Source organism: Asterias rubens, chromosome 10 (genome assembly GCF_902459465.1).
Source record: "Asterias rubens chromosome 10, eAstRub1.3, whole genome shotgun sequence".
NCBI classification, from domain to species: domain Eukaryota; kingdom Metazoa; phylum Echinodermata; class Asteroidea; order Forcipulatida; family Asteriidae; genus Asterias; species Asterias rubens.
The window spans coordinates 7,510,680-7,532,520 of record NC_047071.1 but is presented as its reverse complement, the minus strand read 5'-3'; the positions used below and the strand labels follow the sequence as shown (position 1 = coordinate 7,532,520).

At 43.1% G+C, this 21,841-nt stretch overlaps 1 protein-coding gene across 1 annotated transcript; it reads right to left on the bottom strand.

Annotated features, from left to right (window-relative positions):
* Positions 1 to 69: 69 nt before the first annotated feature.
* LOC117295282 (2-oxo-4-hydroxy-4-carboxy-5-ureidoimidazoline decarboxylase-like) lies at positions 70 to 3,953 on the bottom strand. The gene is made up of 2 exons (XM_033777838.1): positions 3,543 to 3,953; positions 70 to 1,080 (listed from the first exon to the last, which is right to left on the bottom strand). The coding sequence occupies exons 1-2, from the start codon at positions 3,709 to 3,711 to the stop codon at positions 722 to 724; spliced, it is 528 nt and encodes a 175-aa protein (XP_033633729.1). The 5' UTR covers positions 3,712 to 3,953; the 3' UTR covers positions 70 to 721.
* Positions 3,954 to 21,841: the final 17,888 nt, after the last annotated feature.

Sequence of the window (21,841 nt, the reverse complement as noted above, 5' to 3'; positions counted from 1 at the left end):
AAGGAAACCATTTCTCCCATTTCTGTTATACTATCACATCTCTCCATTGCTCTTTTATGCTTATAATTATTTTGAGTGATTACCAATGGTGTCCAGTGCATTTAGGTAATTCTTGCACAATGTCTACAGTTTGAAGACAATGATAGCAGAAAGCTTCCCATAAAATACTTTAAGGAAAGCTTTCTACCATCCTTATCTTCAAACCATGGGTGTGTAAGTTTGATGGTAATCATATCTATGGGCATTGGGAATGTGTTTTGTGTCCTAAAACAAGTACCCAAACCCTTTAAACAAATCAATAAAGTTATTAAAAAAAGGAATGAACAAAATGCAAAACGGATCGACTGAATACATTAACTAACCAGTGGGCTGCACTCAGCCGGGATTAAATCATAAACTCTACTTCATTTATTGGAGGACATCTTTTACCTAAGTTCTTATTAAAGATGCAAGTTTACTTATTAAAGATGCAAGTTACTTGTATTTATTTTGTACACTTTGAGAAATTGTTCTTTTGGATAGTGATTTAGTAGCTTTTTGGCTCCTATTTGTTCTTTGTATTTTGGTAAGTCTCTTCTGTTAAATAAACATTTCAAGTATTTTGTTGCTGCTATGTGTTTTTGACGTTTTTAAAGCCTGAATGAATGAAGACACAAATCAAGCAATATCCCATACAACACAACTTCTTATAAAATATGTAGCTCTAAGTCAAGATTTACAGTTACATTTTTGAAATGGCTGATTTTGATTCCATTGCAGTGGCATCTACAATCCTATACCAGGCAATCTTTTTTACTTCATTGATACCTTTTTCAAGCTCTGCATCCTTGGAGTTGTGAATTCTGGATTTCAGTTCAGCAATAATAACAACTTTTTTGTTTTCCCTCGCACAAATGACAAAAGGGAAGTTGAACTTTTCTTTATACCGTGTGTTCATGTCTGCAATGAGATTGGATTCTTCTTGGCTGAGGTTTAGTAAGCCTGCACTGCTCTGTTCTTGAGCAGACTCAGATGAGAGTTGATTAGCTTGGGCTAGACGTCCAGCGGGGTCAGGGTAACATCGCAGAATCGATTCTTTGCCTGATGAAAAACAATAATGCAAGGTTTGACATAAGTGAACCTTGACAATTTAAAAAAACATTTAAAAAAACACAATAATAACAGGTCTTACTCATCAAATACAGATGGACTTAAATGCTTTTGGGTCCCTCACACTTTTTGACAGCAGATTTTCTCGACTTGCTACTAATAATCAAACACTCGTTTTCACAAACAAGTCAAAGAAATGGGGCACACTGTCATGGCCCTGATTACCACTAAAATATGTGCTTAGAGCACCCTACATTGTATGACATAATCATGTCAACAGTTCTTCTGCAGTTCAACTGGAATTAGTCCTTGGGCGCGGCACTTTGCACTTCCCTTAGCGGAAAAATTCATGTGAATTGCAGAGCAACACCGAGGACATTATTTATGTGGCATACTGTGGCATGTCATGGCCGAGCGGTTAAGAGCACTTATTCAAGCTCTGGTGTTTGATCAGCAGAGTGTGGGTTCAAACCCCGGTCGTGACACTTGCTTCGTAAAATTGGGGAGGTAGTGCTTTCTGCTCTACCGGCCAGGCTTCGGACTAATGATACCAAAGCCTACATCCGTATATGGACTGTAAAAGGGGTAACCCTGTTTCAGCCCACACCTTGAAGTGACCTTCAGACCTTGTGTGTCTGGCGACTTGCATTAAAAAAAATACTTCACAATAAAAGAAAACAGTGTAAGACTATGATCAAAATGATCCACGTGCATGGACAAGAAAAAGTAGCTATCTAATTTGATAACTGTGGACATGTTATCATTATTGTGGACACTAAACTGATCAATGGTAATTTTGTGGGGACTTTGGGGTGGAATGTGTGGTCTGGTGACCAGAGGAACTTAGCAGGGCTCCAAGAGTTTGAATGGTTTTATAGTTAAGTGTACACAGTGAAGGGAAGGATGACCCATATAGAACTCTCAAAACCCATTATGACATTGTTACTGTAGTGCTTTAAAGGTAAAAAGGCAGGCCTTTACCAATTTTATAATATAAACCTCTTGAATATGTGGGAAATGCAAGCTGGGGAACCCACCACTGCTGTGGGGTTGACTGAGATTCTGCAACTGGTTAATGTGGATTCTTCCTTCATGTTTTTAAAAATGTTCCCAATGTAACATCACTCGGGTAGTCGATTGGCGACATTCAGTTTGTTAAAGCCATTGGACACTTTCGGTAAACAGTAATAAGTGTCCAAGGCCCACACTTCGTGTATCACAACTTATATATAAAATAACAACCTGTAAAAATTTAGGCTCAATTGGTCATCGGAGTAGGGAGAAGATAACGTGGTTTACATGTATTGTTAGTTTTTTGTATTTACATCTATTCCTACCTCCATGGATAATCCATGGTTATTCAACAAGTCGTCATCTGGTATTATTTCTATACAGTATTCTATTCTCTGCTTTTCCTGGAGGAATTTCTTCCTCCATCCATGGTGATGGTTTATTAATTGGTTTTGCCTGATGAGTGAGCTCTGATTGTCACAACAAGTAACAACAAGGCACAGCAATTTATAATTACTTGCTTTGTACGCTTTGTAGTATTACAGCCTTTCAAGGTGTAGTGTAAGTGTAACGGCACTAGCAAAGGAAAAGTTTCCGTATGGCGCCACCACTTTTTCATTCGCAATAAAATAATATAGTATCTAATTTACCTGATTGATAAATCCCTTTTTGTAAAAATGAGTGAAAAAGTGGTGGCGCCATACGGAAAGTTATCCCTAGCAAACGTATACACATAATGAATGTTTATGAGTGCAATGGTGCAAATATGTTCATGAGTTGAAAGATGGAATGTTTTATTCAACGAGGCGGAGCCGAGTTGAATGGAACATTCCAGCTTTCAACGAATGAACATATTCGCACCATTGCACGAATGAAAAACATTCATTATTTGTTTTATATAACATCCAAGTAGATCTTTGTCATTTTGATTGAAAGATACAACTTTCAAAACAAACAAAGCGTAGGCCTCCAATTTTTAATTGTAGAAGACGAATGCTAGTAATTTTACTAATATGCCTTGCTGCGTTACCGAAGACAACGCGCACGCAGTGATGTTTTTACTCAGCTTTTTCGTTCCATCCGAAAAGTACCATTGCACGCTGGCAGCGTGCAATGGTACTTTTCGGATGGAACGAAAAATCACGGTGAGTGACTCAGCGTGCAATGGTACTTTTATTTGCTATCACGTGACGGACAATCCTCCAATCAAATGGCAAGGATCTGCTTGGGTGTTATATAATAGTACATGTACTCGTAATCCTAGCGGGTGGGTCAGTGCATGTGCCACTGCACTGCTGCCTGTAACGGAGGAGTCCAACCTGGGCTACGGTCCAATCCACCCAAGGATACGGAGTGGATTAGACCGATTTATGGGGCTAGGATGGAGGTAGGAATTCCTACATCGATCCATTGATAGTATAATCATTTAATCATTGCCTTACCATTTGGGGGTAGAGAGTCCATGAACTCACAAACGGCTTCATGTAGTGCTTTAGTATCAGCAAATGGTCGCAGCCCCCATATAGCACCTGCTACAATCCGTCCATGCTCAACAACGTTACCAAACTGCTGGATAAATGGTTCCCAAGAGAGGGCGTTGATTTCGTCCATCACTCAAGCTGTACATAGCCTTGATCAAGGCTGTGTAATAGTTTGCTTACTTTAAAGCTAAAAATGTGCATAACCACAGCCGCACGAATGCGATGCCCGAATGCAATGCAACTCCTGTTCCGGTCCCCCCGACTGTCTTTAAATAGCACACCACGCTCTCACCCAAGGAAGCACACAACAGCTCTGTTTCCACAGTCCAACACACACGTCCGCTATTCCACACAGCGCTATCGCCCACAATCCTAGCACGTGAGCCTGACGGCTCACGGGCTAGGATTGTGGGCGATAGCGGTGGGTGGAATAGCGGTGTGTGTGGGGGGCTGCGTACATGTACAATGTACAGGCGCTATGTGGTGGTTAGTCTAGGTTCCTAGACCATTGGTGTTGCGTGGTCACACACAATTTAGTTTTGTCTGTTTGGCGCGCCATAGGCCTTCTCTCTAATTTGCATTTTATGCTTTCCTTGCGTCAGAGATGCACCCATACCATTGTGTTCGATAGTCTAACTCATTCAAGCGTACCCCTATATAAATGAAGCGCTTTCTCAGCTTCCCCATTCAGGTGATTTCACAAACACACCAAGTATCATCTATCTTTGCCAATAATACTTTAAACCTGACTTAGTGCCCTCCCACCCTCCCGATCCCCGGGCAAAGGGTTTAAATTAATTAAAATATTTTATTTAGTATTTCCAGTCGCCGTTTTTCTTTCTCTCTTTTTTTTCAAAATTGTGTTTTTTTCCAGGCATGCCGTCTTTTGAGTCGTGCTTCTCCTGTGGAATGTCTGGCCATTGGTCCAGAAATTGCCCCTACTCCTTTGGTTCCAACACCTACTCACGTTACCGAAATCAGGCAAGACCCACACCAGCCGTCCCTTTCACCGGGCAGAGACCTCCATTCCCATCATGGCACGCCCCATCCTACCAGTTCCAGAGAGCATTGCCCCAAGCAGGCAACCAGGGAATTGCCCCGACAGGGTCTTTTGATACCGCCAGTACCAGCACCACCTCAACATTGCCAAAGGCACAGTAAAGACAATATTCGCAATAAGTTCGATGACGTTCTAAGGGTACATTGTTTTCCTGAAAAGGCATCCTTACAGTCTGATAATTTACCAGTTAAAGGGAGACTAAAACAACATGTTCAATTCTGGCGTGATATAGGTTCCCCTGACATGATCTTATCAATAATCGAGCAAGGTTATGTAATCCCTTTTGAAGAGGAACCCCCTCCTATGTTTTTCAGGAATAATAAGTCGGCCTTACGCGAGGCCAAATTTGTAACAGATTCCATTTTAGATTTACTGGCTTCTTCCCGTATTTCAGAAAAATCTCATCCTTCTTACGTGAACAGCCCTTTATCTGTCTCATGCTCAGCTTCGAAGAAAAATAGACTTATTCTTGATCTCAGCGTTCTCAACAAATTCATACCAAAAACGCGCTTTAAATTGGACGACTGGAAATCGGGTATTCAATTTCTGTCACAAAATGCTCTCATGGTTACATTCGATTTAAAATCGGGCTACCATCATTTTGACATTGCCCCTGCCTCCCAATGCTATCTGGGATTTTCTTGGTCTATTAACGGGGTAGTCAGACATTTCGAATTTACAGTTTTGCCTTTCAGGCTCAAATCCGCTCCTTACATATTTACCAAAGCTCTGAAACCTTTGGTCGCCCACTGGAGGTCATGTGAAGTTTTAATAGCTCTCTACTTGGATGATGGTTTCATTGTCATCCCTAGACCAAAGGAATCATCAAAACACAACCAGATTGCCTTAAACATCTAACAGTATTGGAAACATTTTCGCATTATTGGAAATGGGTAGATTTAATTTTTTTCCTCTTAAATAATTGAACAAGTTAAACGAATTGTTTTGTTCATGCATAAAATCCAAATCTAGTTCTTTGTATTAGTTTCTATCTCAAGATGCATTTTTTTGTCAGAAAAGTGGTGATTCCTATTTATTTTTGAGATGATGATGAACTTCTTTGAGAAAAACACAAAATAAACAAATCTCAACAATTGTTCTTAAATTTAATCAGTAAATATCTTTATTTGAGAAAATGAGGCAATGTCATTACATGACTCAATTTTTTATTGAACACCCATATGTATATACAAGCTTACTCAGAACAGGTTGAACACAACATCATTATAGTCAAGGCATACATGGCAAAGAAGACAAAATAGCCTCCCCTTAATACTCAACCGACCTGAATGAACACACAATACCCCATCAGAAAGCAATGGTAGGGGACATAAATTGGCGTCCCTTACTCAACCAACCCCTATGTAACACTATATATCAGAAAGCAGAGGTAGGGGACATAAATTGGCGTCCCTTACTCAACCAACCCCAATGTTACACTATACATCAGAAAGCAATGGTAGAGGACATAAATTGGCGTCCCTTACTCAACCAACCCCTATGTAACACTATATATCAGAAAGCAGAGGTAGGGGACATAAATTGGCGTCCCTTACTCAACCAACCCCAATGTTACACTATAAATCAGAGAGCAGAGGTAGGGGACATAAATTGGCGTCCCTTACTCAACCAACCCCAATGTTACACTATACATCAGAAAGCAATGGTAGAGGACATAAATTGGCGTCCCCTAAGAGGCTTGGTCTATGCTGCAATGTACAAAGTCTATCATACAGGTTGGTATGGTAGGGGACATAAATTGGCGTCCCTTACTCAACCAACCCCAATGTTACACTATACATCAGAAAGCAGAGGTAGGGGACATAAATTGGCGTCCCTTACTCAACCAACCCCTATGTTACACTATACATCAGAAAGCAATAGTAGGGGACATAAATTGGCGTCCCTTACTCAACCAACCCCAATGTTACACTATACATCAGAGAGGAAAGGTAGGGGACATAAATTGGCGTCCCTTACTCAACCAACCCCTATGTTACACTATACATCAGAAAGCAATAGTAGGGGACATAAATTGGCGTCCCTTACTCAACCAACCCCAATGTTACACTATACATCAGAAAGCAATAGTAGGGGACATAAATTGGCGTCCCTTACTCAACCAACCCCAATGTTACACTATACATCAGAAAGCAGAGGTAGGGGACATAAATTGGCGTCCCTTACTCAACCAACCTCTATGTAACACTATACATCAGAAAGCAAAGGTAGGGGACATAAATTGGCGTCCCTTACTCAACCAACCTCTATGTAACACTATACATCAGAAAGCAAAGGTAGGAGACATAAATTGGCGTCCCTTACTCAACCAACCCCTATGTTACACTATACATCAGAAAGCAATAGTAGGGGACATAAATTGGCGTCCCTTACTCAACCAACCCCAATGTTACACTATACATCAGAAAGCAGAGGTAGGGGACATAAATTGGCGTCCCTTACTCAACCAACCCCAATGTTACACTATACATCAGAGAGCAAAGGTAGGGGACATAAATTGGCGTCCCCTAAGAGGCTTGGCCTATGCTTCAATGTACAAAGTCTATCATACAGGTTGGTATAGTAGGGGACATAAATTGCATCCCTTACCCAACCAACCCCATATTACACTATACATCAGAAAGCAAAGGTAGGGGACATAAATTGGCGTCCCCTAAGAGGCTTGGTCTATGCTTCAATGTACAAAGTCTATCATACAGGTTGGTATAGTAGGGGACATAAATTGGCGTCCCTTACCCAACCAACCCCATGTTACACTATACATCAGAAAGCAAAGGTAGGGGACATAAATTGGCGTCCCATAAGAGGCTTGGTCTATGCTTTCATGTACAAAGTCTATCATACAGGTTGGTATAGTAGGGGACATAAATTGGCGTCCCTTACCCAACCAACCCCATGTTACACTATACATCAGAAAGCAAAGGTAGGGGACATAAATTGGCGTCCCCTAAGAGGCTTGGTCTATGCTTCAATGTACAAAGTCTATCATACAGGTTGGTATAGTAGGGGACATAAATTGGCGTCCCTTACCCAACCAACCCCATATTACACTATACATCAGAAAGCAAAGGTAGGAAACATAAATTGGCGTCCCCTAAGAGGCTTGTCTATACTGCAATGTACAAAGTCTATCATACAGGTTGGTATAGTAGGGGACATAAATTGGCGTCCCTTACCCAACCAACCCCATGTTACACTATACATCAGAAAGCAGAGGTAGGGGACATAAATTGGCGTCCCTTACCCAACCAACACCATGTTACACTATACATCAGAAAGCAGAGGTAGGGGACATAAATTGGCGTCCCTTACCCAACCAACCCCATATTACACTATACATCAGAAAGCAAAGGTAGGAAACATAAATTGGCGTCCCCTAAGAGGCTTGTCTATACTGCAATGTACAAAGTCTATCATACAGGTTGGTATAGTAGGGGACATAAATTGGCGTCCCTTACCCAACCAACCCCATGTTACACTATACATCAGAAAGCAGAGGTAGGGGACATAAATTGGCGTCCCTTACCCAACCAACACCATGTTACACTATACATCAGAAAGCAGAGGTAGGGGACATAAATTGGCGTCCCTTACCCAACCAACCCCATGTTACACTATACATCAGAAAGCAAAGGTAGGGGATATATATTGGCATCTCTTACTCGACCAACCCCCACGTTACACTTTCCATCAGAGAGCAAAGGTAGGGAACATAAATTGGGGTACCCTCAGGGGCTTGTCTATGCTGCAATATACTATATTATACCGTTGGATAGCTTTTTTAAAGAACACACTAGAAAATTGAGAAAATGGGTTTAGCTAGGATAAAAAGGGCTAAAAGTAGAATTATCTAATTCACAAAGATTGATCCTGTGACTCCACAAATCACAAAGCTTCAATCTCACCATCAGTGACTTAATAGTCAATCGAGCTTGCATCTTGGTGACTTATCCCTCCTGTATTCCCTTCCAGCTCAGTGTGGCACCTTGCCTTCAGGTGCTGCAGCATCACTATATTGCTGTCCATGGCAAAACAAGTATTCCGTGCCTCCTTGCAATGAGCCTAGTTCCTACAATGATGAAACAATGTTTTATTTTGTCACTTTCTTTAAATAATAGTGATGGAAGCAAAGACATTGGTAAAAATGAAAACCCAGGCTTGGACCCATTCATTAGTTGCCCGCTGTGATGGTGTCCATGGGTTTTGTACACGCAATGAGCAATGAGCGAGTGGAATCTGAGGTAAAACAGATGGTGCTATTTGTCCCAGAGTGTGTGAAAAACCCATGGACAATATCACAGCATTTTGTTATGCCATGATAAAAGATTACAGTTACAAAAAATGTTTTATCATTGTGCTTGGGTTACAGCATGCACTTTTGTTCATCTGAACCATGTATTCACCTTGGTAAAGCATCATGTGATTGTTATTCTACCAATAACAATTCGCCTTGGCATTACATAAACTGAAGTTCATAGATTTGTTCAAACAAAAGTACCTGTGCCTCAGCATACGTCTTAAGTCCCTGTAGATATGGAGGGGCATTTGTTCCACAACTTCCCCATCATCCTGAAACCTTTTGCTGAAGTTGTCCGTGTGTCACACTAAGTGCCCAGGTTACTTTCTTTTGCTTCCTCGAGTCCTTGTCAAGGCCAACACCAGACATAAACTGAAGGAGTAGAGGCTCCTCTGCAGAAAAAAGCAAACAAACATAGTGAGTAATTAACCTTATTTCACTCTCCAGCTGTGATGACCGCTGAGATCCAATTTCTTCCTAGTGAAACATTAACATGGTTTGTACAAATCGCAATGACCACATATTCAAGCCATGTGGTCAATTGTTGAGCTCATTTAAAAAAATATATTTTGGAGGCTTTTTTTGGTTGGAGAGGGGATCTGACGCCCTGCCCCCCCCCCCCCCAGCTACGAGCTTGGTGGTTTTAAAGGCGATACATGAACAAACTCTGACATGCTGGTACTATTGGCATTACCAAGCAGATTATATCGTTATATAAAAACAAATAGGCCTAAACCGAGTATGACAATCAAAATATTCATTTTCTGTTCTGGTTTGTCTTTTATTCTCACAATTACTGGTAATTACTCAAAATAATTGTTAGCATAAAAAACTTACTTGGTAACAAGCAATTGAGAGGTTGGTAGTATAGCACATTGTAAGAAATGGCTCCCTCTGAAGTAATGTAGTTTTCGAGAAAGAAGTAATTTTCCACTAAATCAAGCACTTTACACAACTTTGTGCGACAAGGGTGTTTTTTCATCCATTATTATCTCGCAATTTTGACGACCAATTGAGTTTAAATTTTCACAGGTTTTTTATTTGGTGCATATGTTAAGATACATTAAATGAGAAGACTGGTCTTTGACAATTACCAATAGTGTCCAGTGTCTTTAGATGCATGCACAGAAACTACCATACATACAATAGATGTTAAATTTGCATCGGGGATAAAGAATATTAATTGGTTTTTTTTTTACCCATACACCGATGTGTGTTAGCACTGTATACTCTGAAAAACTATCACAGACATGTTACTCGGGTGGGATTCGAACCCCAGCCCTTGCAATTCTACAGCAGTGTCTTACCAACTAGACTACCGAGGCTGCCCGGTAGCTAGAGGCAGTTCGAATCATATGCTTTGGCAGCGGGTACCACAACGATATAATATATGTTAAATACATACCAAACTTCATTATAAGAATCAGTAATAATCAATGCTTTACAACAAAAACAATGTAAATTTTTTCAAGCGATTGTGTAGATTAGCTAAGCTAATTTTGTCGCTGCTGTCATTGCAAAAAGTTACTTACCAGATTTTTTGTTTTTTTTTAACATGGAAGAAGCTTTGACACCTGTACTGTAACTGCACAAGTCTCATGCATTCTGTGCCTCTTTCTTGAACTGTTCCGCCTGAGAGCTGTTTTGCTTATGGTGATGGGGTCCGTCTCTTTTGTATGAGTGCAAGGGGGGGTGTGATATCTCCTCTCCTATGCTTCTTGGGATGGCCAGTCAAGATACTGGAAAATTAAACATAAAGAATGAACAATTTCAATGTTTAAATGAAAAATGTTTAATTTTTCAATAATGCAGTCAGATTTTATTAAAGGCCAAGGAAAATGTCAAATTCATCCTCATTTTCCAATAGACATAGAGTCTTCATGTGACTGTGAGTGGGGAATTTTTTTTTAACCTCACGTTGAAATGGTGTAAATAGCCATTGTATTTGATAACCTTTTTCAACATCCAAAACATCCAATGACATCACGCTGAGAAAAATGGGTTTGTACATCTTAGTGGGAAAAACAAAAATTCTTGTTTGTTTTTGTTCATTTGTTAATTGTTAGTGTTTTTCCATGAGCCAGCCAACACATTGGACACATTGCCTTGGATCGGACGAGTTGGTATATAAAAAGCGTTTGTAACCGTTCGATATATAATGTATGGTTAGAAAGATGTTGTAAAAGCAAATTTGTGTGGATCATTATATTCTACTTTTTAATTATCTATCTAACCATATGCTTTTCATAACGGTTTCAAATGCTTTTCAACGACCAACTCGTCCAATCCAAGGCAATGTGTTCCTTTAAATGAAGTTCACAAACATTGAAATAACCTTTGTTTTATACTTTTTTATTTATTTATATTAATTTATACATCTTTGTTGTTGTTGGGGGGAGGGGTTCTCGAATTATTGTTAAACCTAATGGATCATTACAGTCCAAGGTTTCATTATGGGTAAAAAACAAAGATTCTGAAATTTCATTTTGATGTGGAGAACACTTACCTTTGACTGGGTAATTGTGTCTGTGACTCATCATTGATATCAGCATCATTACTGTCAAAGTCATCCTTTGGTGTGGACAATACATGCAACTGTTACCAACACCACCTGTATGAAAACCTTGTATATCTCTTCGAAGTCATGACTGGGAGAATGTGATCTTAGTTTGTGGTCAGAACAGCTTGCAAAAGATGTTCATGTTCCACAAAAAACTGACGGGTTGATAGTAGGCGTGCCGTGGCTTTTCACCGAGGTTTATGATGGTAACCTACATAAAAATGTTCATAAATAAAATAGTTTATAATTTGTTTAGATTGTTTAAAAACAGGCCTAAAATTTTACACTGGAACCCAGGCCCGAGGCAAGTGGTTATAATTTAAATCAATTTTCTCTTACACAAAATTGTGTAAGAGAAGATTGATGTGCTTGTTCTAATAAAATACAAACAGATGCACGTAAGGGATTAGGATTATTTTTCTTGTTTTTATCCTGGCTTTGTAAAATTCTGATCCAGTAAATATTCTGAGCCATGAGAGTGAGCTTCTGCATGCACACAGAAATTCATGTGGATCCCCCACCCCCCCCCCCCCCCCCCACAACCAAAAAAGACCTTTTCAATTCTTAATCTTTAGAGTAAACAAAATAGTAGTCATTCAAAATAGTCAAACAAAATAGTGGTTCTTCTCAACCATGTCAAAACTAAGTCTGATGCCGGAAGGCTACTGCTGGGATTTTGGTTTTATTTCAGAATAAGAAAATTATTTTTAAATATGTATGTACATATGCACTGGTAATGCACGGATAATCAGGTACATGGGACGGGGAAATGTTCAATTCTACAAGTGCCTCCAGTCCTGGCCCACATCAGAGCAGACAGTGTGACCGGCTAATAACTACGTACTATATGATGTAAAATAGCCCATGCAGCACGATGGATTAAACCATGGAGGTAGAAATAATACAATCATGGAGGCTATTTCTACCTCCATTGTACAATGAATGTAAAATATTGACAGCTTCGCAATTTCAGCGAACATTACAATAAACATGATTTACTGTAGGCTTACGCTGCTGATTCCCGGAGGATCCCTCCCTGAACGAAAACAGCAACACTAAATTAAACAGTGACAAATAATTATAAGATTTACCTGCATTATTAGCTCATGGTTTAACCAAACGCCCACGCGTTCAGAAAACTTAAAAATCATTCCATAATACTTTCTTATTCAACTACAAAAACACACGCGTTCTCCACGCCTCCGGGCTGGGACGACAACCAGCTCTATAGGAACTCCATCCAACAACCACGCGGGTATCAAAACAACAAGACGTGTAGCACACACACACATCCACACACATTGGCCATTTTGCCATGCGACGATATGATGCATGCATCGCGCACATGCTGGAAATCTCTTATCAGCGGCGCCTACGATCTTTGCTTATCCACAGCTCGTTATACAACATTCTTATCTTAGACAAAATACGCGCGGCAATTTTGTCCATTAATACATACACAGCTGTTCACAATGAAGTTTTACAGATTTAGCTCCATGGTTGGTGCTGACATCCAGCCATCCACATCCGAAGAGAATGACCAGTGTTACTATAATAATTATAAATGTCGTAAGTGACATCGACAGTCCACACGCGCGCAGATAGATACTATACCACTTTCAATGCTGAAAACTGAGCCCCCCCCCCCAATTCAAACTTTTTTAATCCAATATTTTGTGTATATATAAATACAATTCAAAACCTATTATAGTATTATGGTGTTTACAAAATTATGATCCAGCAACCTATTATCAACGAAGAGCATCTGGGATGTGAAAATGGGATGATAGCTTACCTTCGATAGCGACGCAACAGTGTGGTTGATTGGCACCCAACTTATTGTGCCTGATGAAACGTAGAGCTCTAGTAGAGTACATCGAACTTTTCAAATTTTCCAATTGGGGCGCTGACCTTTCCTGATTTTTAATTGGGTGTGTCCGACCATACCGACTGATAATTGTTCCTGTAGTAAGTCAATAAGCACTTTAGCGAGTTCTGTTCGTCAATTTTTGAAATCTTACCCGAATTGTGTTGATAATAATATTAAAAGTCCCTGGACAATTTTTGGGGCAGCGGCCTCGACAACTCAGTTGCGTGCTGTCAACCTAGACTTGATTCAAGTCCCGTTCTCGTGCGAGAGGTTACTAAGCATGCCCGCAGTCAAAATGTAGCCATCGTGTGGTCCCCAGAGAAAAGGTTGGGGAATGCAGAGCATCACCAAACAATAGTTTTCTGACGATGGCCTAGCATAGTCCAAGAAGCAAAATTGACTAACATAGAGTTCACGCCACTGAATCTTAGGACAGGGAACGAGACTATTGTTATACAAACAATAACAAAAGACAGCGCCCTCGTTTGATAGAAAATAGTCGAAGTATGACCACTCAAACGGTGAGAAAATTGGGAACTACAAAAACGGTAGCCTAGGCCTCAATAGGCCCTACAGGTTTTTAATTTAATTATAACAGAACAATGGAAATGAGTTGTGCATGCTTCCAATTATTTTCTGAGTTTTAAGGGACAGGTAAACGTTGATGAGCACGCGAGTGCGGCCGGCAGATTCAAACATGAGATTTCTGGACAGGTTTTTTTCACATGGAATCAAGACTCCTTAGAATGCATAAAAATGCAGCACTGTTGGTTTGTTATGTACATGTAGTACTTATTATGTTTTGTTTTTTAAGCTGCCTGCGCAGTCATCCAATCAGATTTCCTTGTTGTATCAACGAAAATGGAAAAAACATACGAGTTTCAACTGCTACTCTGTCATTTACTAGTTAAAAATTAAATAAGATAGGCTAGGGAAACAAGTCTAGTACTAGTTGTAATGAATACCACTTTAAATAGTATTATTAGTGTTATTAATATAATTATATTTTGCTATTATCATGATATTCAATTTTCATAATAGTTATTATTTTATTAATTTGTTTATTTACAGGCAAATTGAAGAAGAGTTGATCGAACACCATGTCAATGGCCACATTAATTTTTTTTTGGGAGCAGCTTATAGTTAATTGTTATATACTTATAGGTTCAATAGTTGTAATTAATCGACTGTACGGTCTCATCTCCATCTCCATCTCCATTGGTTCAGTCAGCAAAATATCCTGCCGGATACATCTACGCTAACTTTATTACTTATTTATTACAAATTTATTCAAAATTATACTGAAATTGATCATGACCTAGATTTAAGATTGCACCTTTAAAACGTTTCGTTACAAAATTAGTGTTATTATCCAATCAGCAAAAAAAGTTAAACGTATGAACATTCCGTCCGATGTTTGTTGAAAATCACTTGACCACGTGATGGCGTTTCTCGAGTCGGTCCATATAATGTACAATGAACATGTACTGTATATAAGTATTGTGGCGGAACAGGGTGTAAGTTGAGTGTAGTGGGTGGACTGTGGCCAGTCTACTGCGCCTTTCTGCGTCGCGTGGGGTCTGCGCGTTGGCTATAAAACAGGCGGCGCTGGAGGCGTGCTCTCTCTCTCTCTGCGGCGTGCTGTGTTATCTGATCTGGAAGGTTATCTCTCCACGTGTTGCTCTAGTCTAGCATTTAGGGATTGAGGTTACGTGTTGCTGGGTTGTCGAGGGATCGAGGATTGAACCGCCGACCGTATAGATAGAAGAGCGAGGTAACTAATAAGTTTGAGTACCGGGATTTTGGGAACGGGAGCGTGTGTTGTGTTTCCTTACGTTGGAACTGCGAATACTGAGGTCGTGTGAGGGCGAATAACCGCATCTCGGGTAGAGAAAACGGTTGAGTTTAGCCCGGGGAATTCACGACTTGTATGTGGTTCGGTGAGGCACACTGTTTATCGCTGGAAGGTTCCTGGGGAATTTCCCTCCTGCTTAGCCTTTGTGGGCTAGAAGTTACGCCGTGTGAGGCATAGTCTGTATTTGAGAAGATTGTGTAACTTGTATGAGGTGTGAGGTTCACCTGTCACTTGGGCCCAATTGTGTATAACTTGTGTATGAGGTTTAGTGCATTTATTGATTGCATTGTCTAAGGGCCTGATACTATTATTAGGCGAGGTTATTTGGTTGTGTTGTGATTATAAACCTGTGAATTATCTATTGATTATTGTACTTGAAATAAACCAATTAATTGTGCCTTGGAACCTATGAATCCTCGTGAGGTTATTTGAGGTTTCCTAACTGCTCGGTTATAATTTGAGGTTAATCTAAGTCTAGGTGGTGGTACATCTCCACCAAACGAACCGCCCGCCGGCTTTAGCCGCCGCTCGTTATTAGTCCCCCCCTTGTGTTTGGGTAGCCGCTCACCTGAGCACCAGGGCTCATAAATATATTTTGGGGTGTGATAATTAACCCGGGGGCCGGTGTCCCCGTCGAACAAGACCAGACTGGTTGGCCCCACCCCCCGGTCCCGCCACAAATGGTGTCAGAAGTGGGATTCCTAGACTTTATTTTCCTGTACATATTTTTGAGCAATTGTAATTTTTAGGTGCATTATTTTAAGGTTTATTTTGTACATGTTTGGTGAACCTCTCTGATGTACACGTTTGAGGTTTACTGTAAAGATTGTCGTAGTGAGAGACAACCTGGTATGAGTGGAAGGAGAGAACCAGATAGGGTCACCTCTAGAGGTGTAGGTGAACAGGGTCCTTTCAAAGATGAACTTAGTCGCTCCAGAATGGAGGTGCAGTGGCTAAAGTGGGAGAGAGAGCGGTTGGCGGCCGAACTGGAGGCCGCAAGGCGAAAGGGTCAGCCCGAGGGCATGGAAGAGGGTTCCCTTAGAGTAAGGGATCGTCCTTCTTGCGAGGCCGACACGGAAATATTCTTTAAGTTGCCAGAGGATACCGCCGACTTTGCCTCATTAAAGGCACGGCAAGTTTCCAGTGTTGGGATGTCCCCTGAGTTGGTTGAATGGGGTGAAAGGCAGGTTGGGAGTACACCTCATCAGAGGCCTATCCCTTTCCCGTCGCACAGTTCCAATACGAACCCGTTTCTGAACACTGAGGTTCCGTCGGCAACTGAACGAGGTTTGCACAATGAGGTTTTGAGTTTTTTGACTCATCCTTATGTGGAGAAAGAGTGTCCAAGAAACAGTGAGGCTAGTAAACCTCATGCTGGTCCATGGCCACTCAAAAGAGAGGCAAGGTTGGTTGGGGATGAGGTTTCCTTCCAGCCTCAAGAGGACAGGCCCCGCCGTCCTACTATTACCCCCGACCGGTATAAGGGTAAGGTCCTTTGGACCGACTACCACAGGCATTTTGAGGCCTGTAAAAAGGTTAACCAGTGGAGCGATGAGCAAGCGGCCGAGTTTCTGGCTGCGAGCCTCCAGGCTGATGCGCTCCGAATCCTTGGTGATGGAGCAAAGAAGAAGTTCACCTATGATGAACTGGTGAGGCTCCTTGAAAGGAGATTTGGCCCTGGTCAACAGGCCGAAAATTATTTGGTGGAGCTCAGGCATCGAAGACAGGGTGCGAAAGAAACTATTCAAGAGTTGGGACAGGCGGTCCGAGATTTGACTGTGAAGGCCTATCCTGAGATTTCCGAGGAGGCACGAGAGCGCCTCGGGAAAAACCATTTCATAGATGCTGTGGACAGTCAAGTGGTGAGAGAAGGCATTTATCGTGCGCGCCCAAAATCTTTGGACGAAGCCATCCAGGCTGCTCTCGAAACCGAAAGCATCGAAAAGGTTGAAAGTCAAAGAAGAGAGGAACGTAGGCCTGCCAAGTTTGCAAGGGCCGTTGACTCTGGCACCGAACAGCGTCTCCAGGAATTGGAGGGCAGTGCTGGTGAGCAGTTAAAAAAGATGGACATGGTTGTGGAGTTATTGTTTGAATTGACCAAGAAAGGCCCAGGCTGGAACAGTCGAGGTGATAAACCTCAAGGGTTTTCACAGAGGCCTGAGATGAGAAAGAGCCAGGGTGTGAGGTGTTTCAATTGCGGAGAGCTTGGGCACTTCATACGGGAGTGCACTGAACCTCGCAAAAAGCAGGGGCGTTCGGGAAACGCCGACCAGCCGACCGGGGGGCCCACGGAAAGGCTGGATGTACCCAAGGGTCCAAACGAGGAAGGGAAGAAGAACTAGATACAGCCAAGAAGAGGCGAGTTACAGAGGAAGAAGAGCCGGTGGCGACCCGATCTTTTTCTGTCCTTCGGCCTAGACTTGGGTTGTTTGTTAATGGATTGGTGAGGGGCACTAAATGCCGTTTTCTGGTCGATTCTGGTTCGACAGATACAGTAATTAGTGGTTCGGTGTACCATAGCATGGCCAAAGAACAGAGGCCGGTGCTGATCAACGAGGGGATTAATATTCGGCAGGTGGACGGCAGCCCGCTTGCCGTAATGGGTGTTGCCTCGGTGGATGTTCAGGTGGGTAAAACTGTCCATCAGGTCAAGGCAGTTTTCGCAGACATCAAGTGTATGGGTATACTTGGAATGGACTTCTTGTTGCCAACCCGTGGGAACTTAGATTTCCAGAGTCTTGAGTTGAGGTTGAATGGAGAACGAGTGAGGTGCACAAGTAGTGCAGGAGAGCCATTTGTTGGCAGGGTAGTTGTCACAGAAACAACTGAAATAGCATCCGGACATGAGGCCTTGGTGCCTGGGTCGATTGTTAACACTGGCGAGATACCACTTCGGTCTGCCATCATTGAGCCTGTTGAGGGTGGAGGCGAATTGGCCCAACGAGGTTTAGTTTTAGCCCGATCATTGGTTAAACCTCAGGGTGAGGTATTACCACTTCGAATCCTCAATCCCAGTGATGATGCACGGGTGGTGCGGAAGGGTACCACAGTCGGGACTGTTGAGGCAGTTGAGGTTGAGTCGGTGGTTCCGCTGAGTCAGGTAGGTGCTGGTGAGGTTAATGACAACCTGCCTAAGCACTTGTACGACTTATATGAGAGGAGTAAGGTGAACCTCAGTGAGGATTACCACGATGAGGTTAAGTCTTGTTTATCAGACTATCAGGATGTATTTTCCTCCGGTGACCACGATATTGGGAAGACCAATGTTGTTGAGCATCACATTCATACCGGTGATGCAAGACCCGTTAAGGAGAGGCCTAGGCGCCACCCCTTGTGTAACCAGGAGGAAATCATGAGACAAGTCAAAGAGCTTAAGCAGCGAGGGGTTATTGAGCCTTCAGATAGCCCCTGGGCTGCTAATGTAGTTCTAGTGAAAAAAAAGGATGGGACACGGCGATTCTGTGTCGATTATCGAGGTTTGAATGCGGTAACAATCAAGGATGCCTATCCCGTCCCCCGAATAGATGAAACTCTTGATGCATTGTCAGGTGCCAAATGGTTCTCGACGCTTGATTTAGCGTCTGGGTACTGGCAGGTAGCCCTCGATGAGGAGGCTAGCCAGAAATCAACTTTTGTCGTGCGTAACGGTTTGTACCGATGGAAATGCATGCCCTTTGGCCTCTGCAACGCACCGGCTACGTTCGAGAGGTTAATGGAAAAAGTGATGGGAGGGCTTCAGTGGGACATCCTGCTGATATACCTTGATGATGTGATTGTGTTTGGCAAGACAGTGCGCGAAGAGATTGAGCGACTGCGAGTTGTTCTCTCACGACTGCGCCAAGCCGGCCTAAAGCTGAAGCCGAGTAAGTGCTTCCTTTTCCAGAGGTCGGTGGGTTATTTGGGCCATATTGTGTCCCCCGAAGGTGTGGCTACGGATCCTGAAAAGGTTCGAGCAGTGGCAAATTGGCCCGTACCGAAATGTGTCAAGGAAGTTCGAAGCTTTTTAGGCCTCGCTTCCTACTATCGTAAGTTTGTCAGGGGGTTTGCTGAGGTAGCGTCACCGCTACATGCTTTGACTGAAAAGTCACGGGAGTTTATCTGGACTGAGGCCTGTCAGCAGGCGTTCGATGAACTTAAGCACAGATTGCAAACCACCCCAGTCCTGGCATATCCCCTCCTGGACAGTGACTATATTCTAGACACTGATGCTAGCGGAGATGGGATAGGGGCTGTGTTGTCCCAGATGCACGGTGGGGAAGAGAAAGTTCTAGCCTTTGCTAGCCGTAAACTGAGTCGCGCCGAGAGGAACTATTGCGTGACCCGGCGGGAACTTTTGGCAGTTGTAGTATACCTCAAACAGTTCAGGCAGTACTTGTACGGTCGCAAGGTGACTGTAAGGACTGACCACGCTGCTCTTAGGTGGTTACTTAATTTCAAGAACCCTGAGGGTCAGTTGGCGAGGTGGATTGAGGTTATATCTGAGTATGACATGACCATTCAGCATAGGCCTGGGCGTAAGCATGGGAATGCTGATGCGTTGTCCAGAAAGGTCTGCAAACAGTGTGGAAGAGGTGCAGACACCGAAGAGGTTGTAGTTGGTACTGAGGTTTCTATGCAACCTGAGACAATCGAGGTTCATGAGGAAGTTGTGGAAGACTCTGAACCTCCCGAGGCATTGGTTAGGGGCGTACTTGCTGAGCCACATATGCCTATGGGAGCAGTCAGGGAAGCACAACTAAGTGACCCTGGTATCAATTGGATTGTACGGGCAAAGGAGGAGTCGAGCAGTCGGCCTCTCTGGGAGGCTGTGTCAGACACCTCAAAGGTACACAAGACTCTGTGGTCTTTATGGGACCAGCTGGAAGTGCGAGACAATGTTTTATGTAGAAGCTGGGAGTCGGATGATGGAGGGTCGATCAGGTGGCGCATTGTGCTGCCAGAGAAGCTAAGGGAGATTGTCCTCCTAGAGTTACATGGTGGTCGGGCTAGTGGTCATTTGGGCATTACAAAGACGCTAGCCAAGCTCAAACTGAGATATTACTGGCCGGGTATGGTCGCTGATGTGAGGTCGTTCATTAGACAGTGCATTCTGTGTGGGCGAAGGAAGTCTCCGGCAAAGAGGCGTGTTCACCCCTTGCAGCAATACAGGGTCGGCGAGCCGATGGAACGAGTGGCTCTGGACTTGCTGGGGCCACTGCCGCGAAGTGACAGTGGCAACGCCTGGGTTATGGTAGTCGGTGACTACTGCTCCAAATGGATGGAGGCGTACCCCCTTCCCGATGCAAGGGCGGTAACTGTGGCTGACAAGTTTGTCAAAGAATTTGTTTGTCGGTTCGGGGTTCCCTTGGAACTACATTCCGACCAGGGAACGAACTTCGAGTCAGCAGTTTTTGCTGAAATGTGCAGGGTCCTTGGCATCTCGAAAACTCGGACCACGGCCTATAACCCAAAGTCTGATGGGATGGTCGAACGGTATAACAAAACGTTGGTAAACATGGTGGCCATGATGATTGAGCCAAAACGACAGCAGGGTGACTGGGACGAGTGCCTACCCTACGCATCTTTTGCATATAGGTGCACTCCCCAGGAGTCAACCGGTGAGTCCCCGAACATGATGATGTTGGGGAGGGAAGTGAGGTTGCCAGTAGATTTGATGGTAGAGTGCCCTAGTGTGGAGGACACGACGCGTACTGATTATGCAGAAGCTCTACGACACAACCTGCAAGAGGCTCACACCCGAGCGAGAGAGTGCCTCAGGCAGAGTGCCAGACGGCAGAAACGGAATTATGACCGTAAGGTTCACGGTCAAGGGTTGAAGGAAGGCCAGTTTGTTTGGTTATTCAACAAGTTGAAGAAAAAGGGTCGGTCCCCGAAGTTGCAGCTTCGTTGGGAAGGACCGTATTTGGTGGTCAAAAGACTCTCAGATGTGACGTTTCGAGTTCAGCTGAAACGTGGGAGCAAAGCTTTTGTAGTCCACGGGGATAGGCTTAAGCCATATGAGGGTAAACCCCTTGAGCCTTGGGCGTATAAGCCTAAGAGGGTTGTGGAAGTTCACGTTGGAGATCCACATGAGGTTGCCCTTGAAAGTGGGCAAAATGAAAGTGAGAATGTGAGAGTAGGTGATGAACCTGAGGTTGTCCTGGAAAGTGGGCACAAAGATATGGAGGAGGTGAGTGAGGAACCAGAGAGAGGGCTAGAACCTACTGCAGGTTCAGAGACTAGTCCAACTAATGTAGTAGGCCAAACAGGGTTAGATATAGGCCTACCTGGTGGGGAGGAAACCTCTCGGAGGTATCCGAAGAGGGGACACCGACTACCTGTGAGGTTTAGGTAGCACTATTAGGTAGTAGGGTTAATGATGTTGGTTTGACGGAAGGCTTTGTTTGTTTGTTTCGTTTTTGTTTGCTGCAGGATGGTTGAGGAGTGCTATAAGTGTCGTGACACCTTCACCTGCAAGCAGGGCCTGTGGCGTCACCTTCGTGTAAAGCACGGCCCGCCCAAGTTCCTTCATTGCAAGAGGTGCAGTTTTAAAGAAAAGAGAAGAGACAATTTTGGTAGACACTACCGGATTTGCCACCCTGATCACCGGGTGGAGGG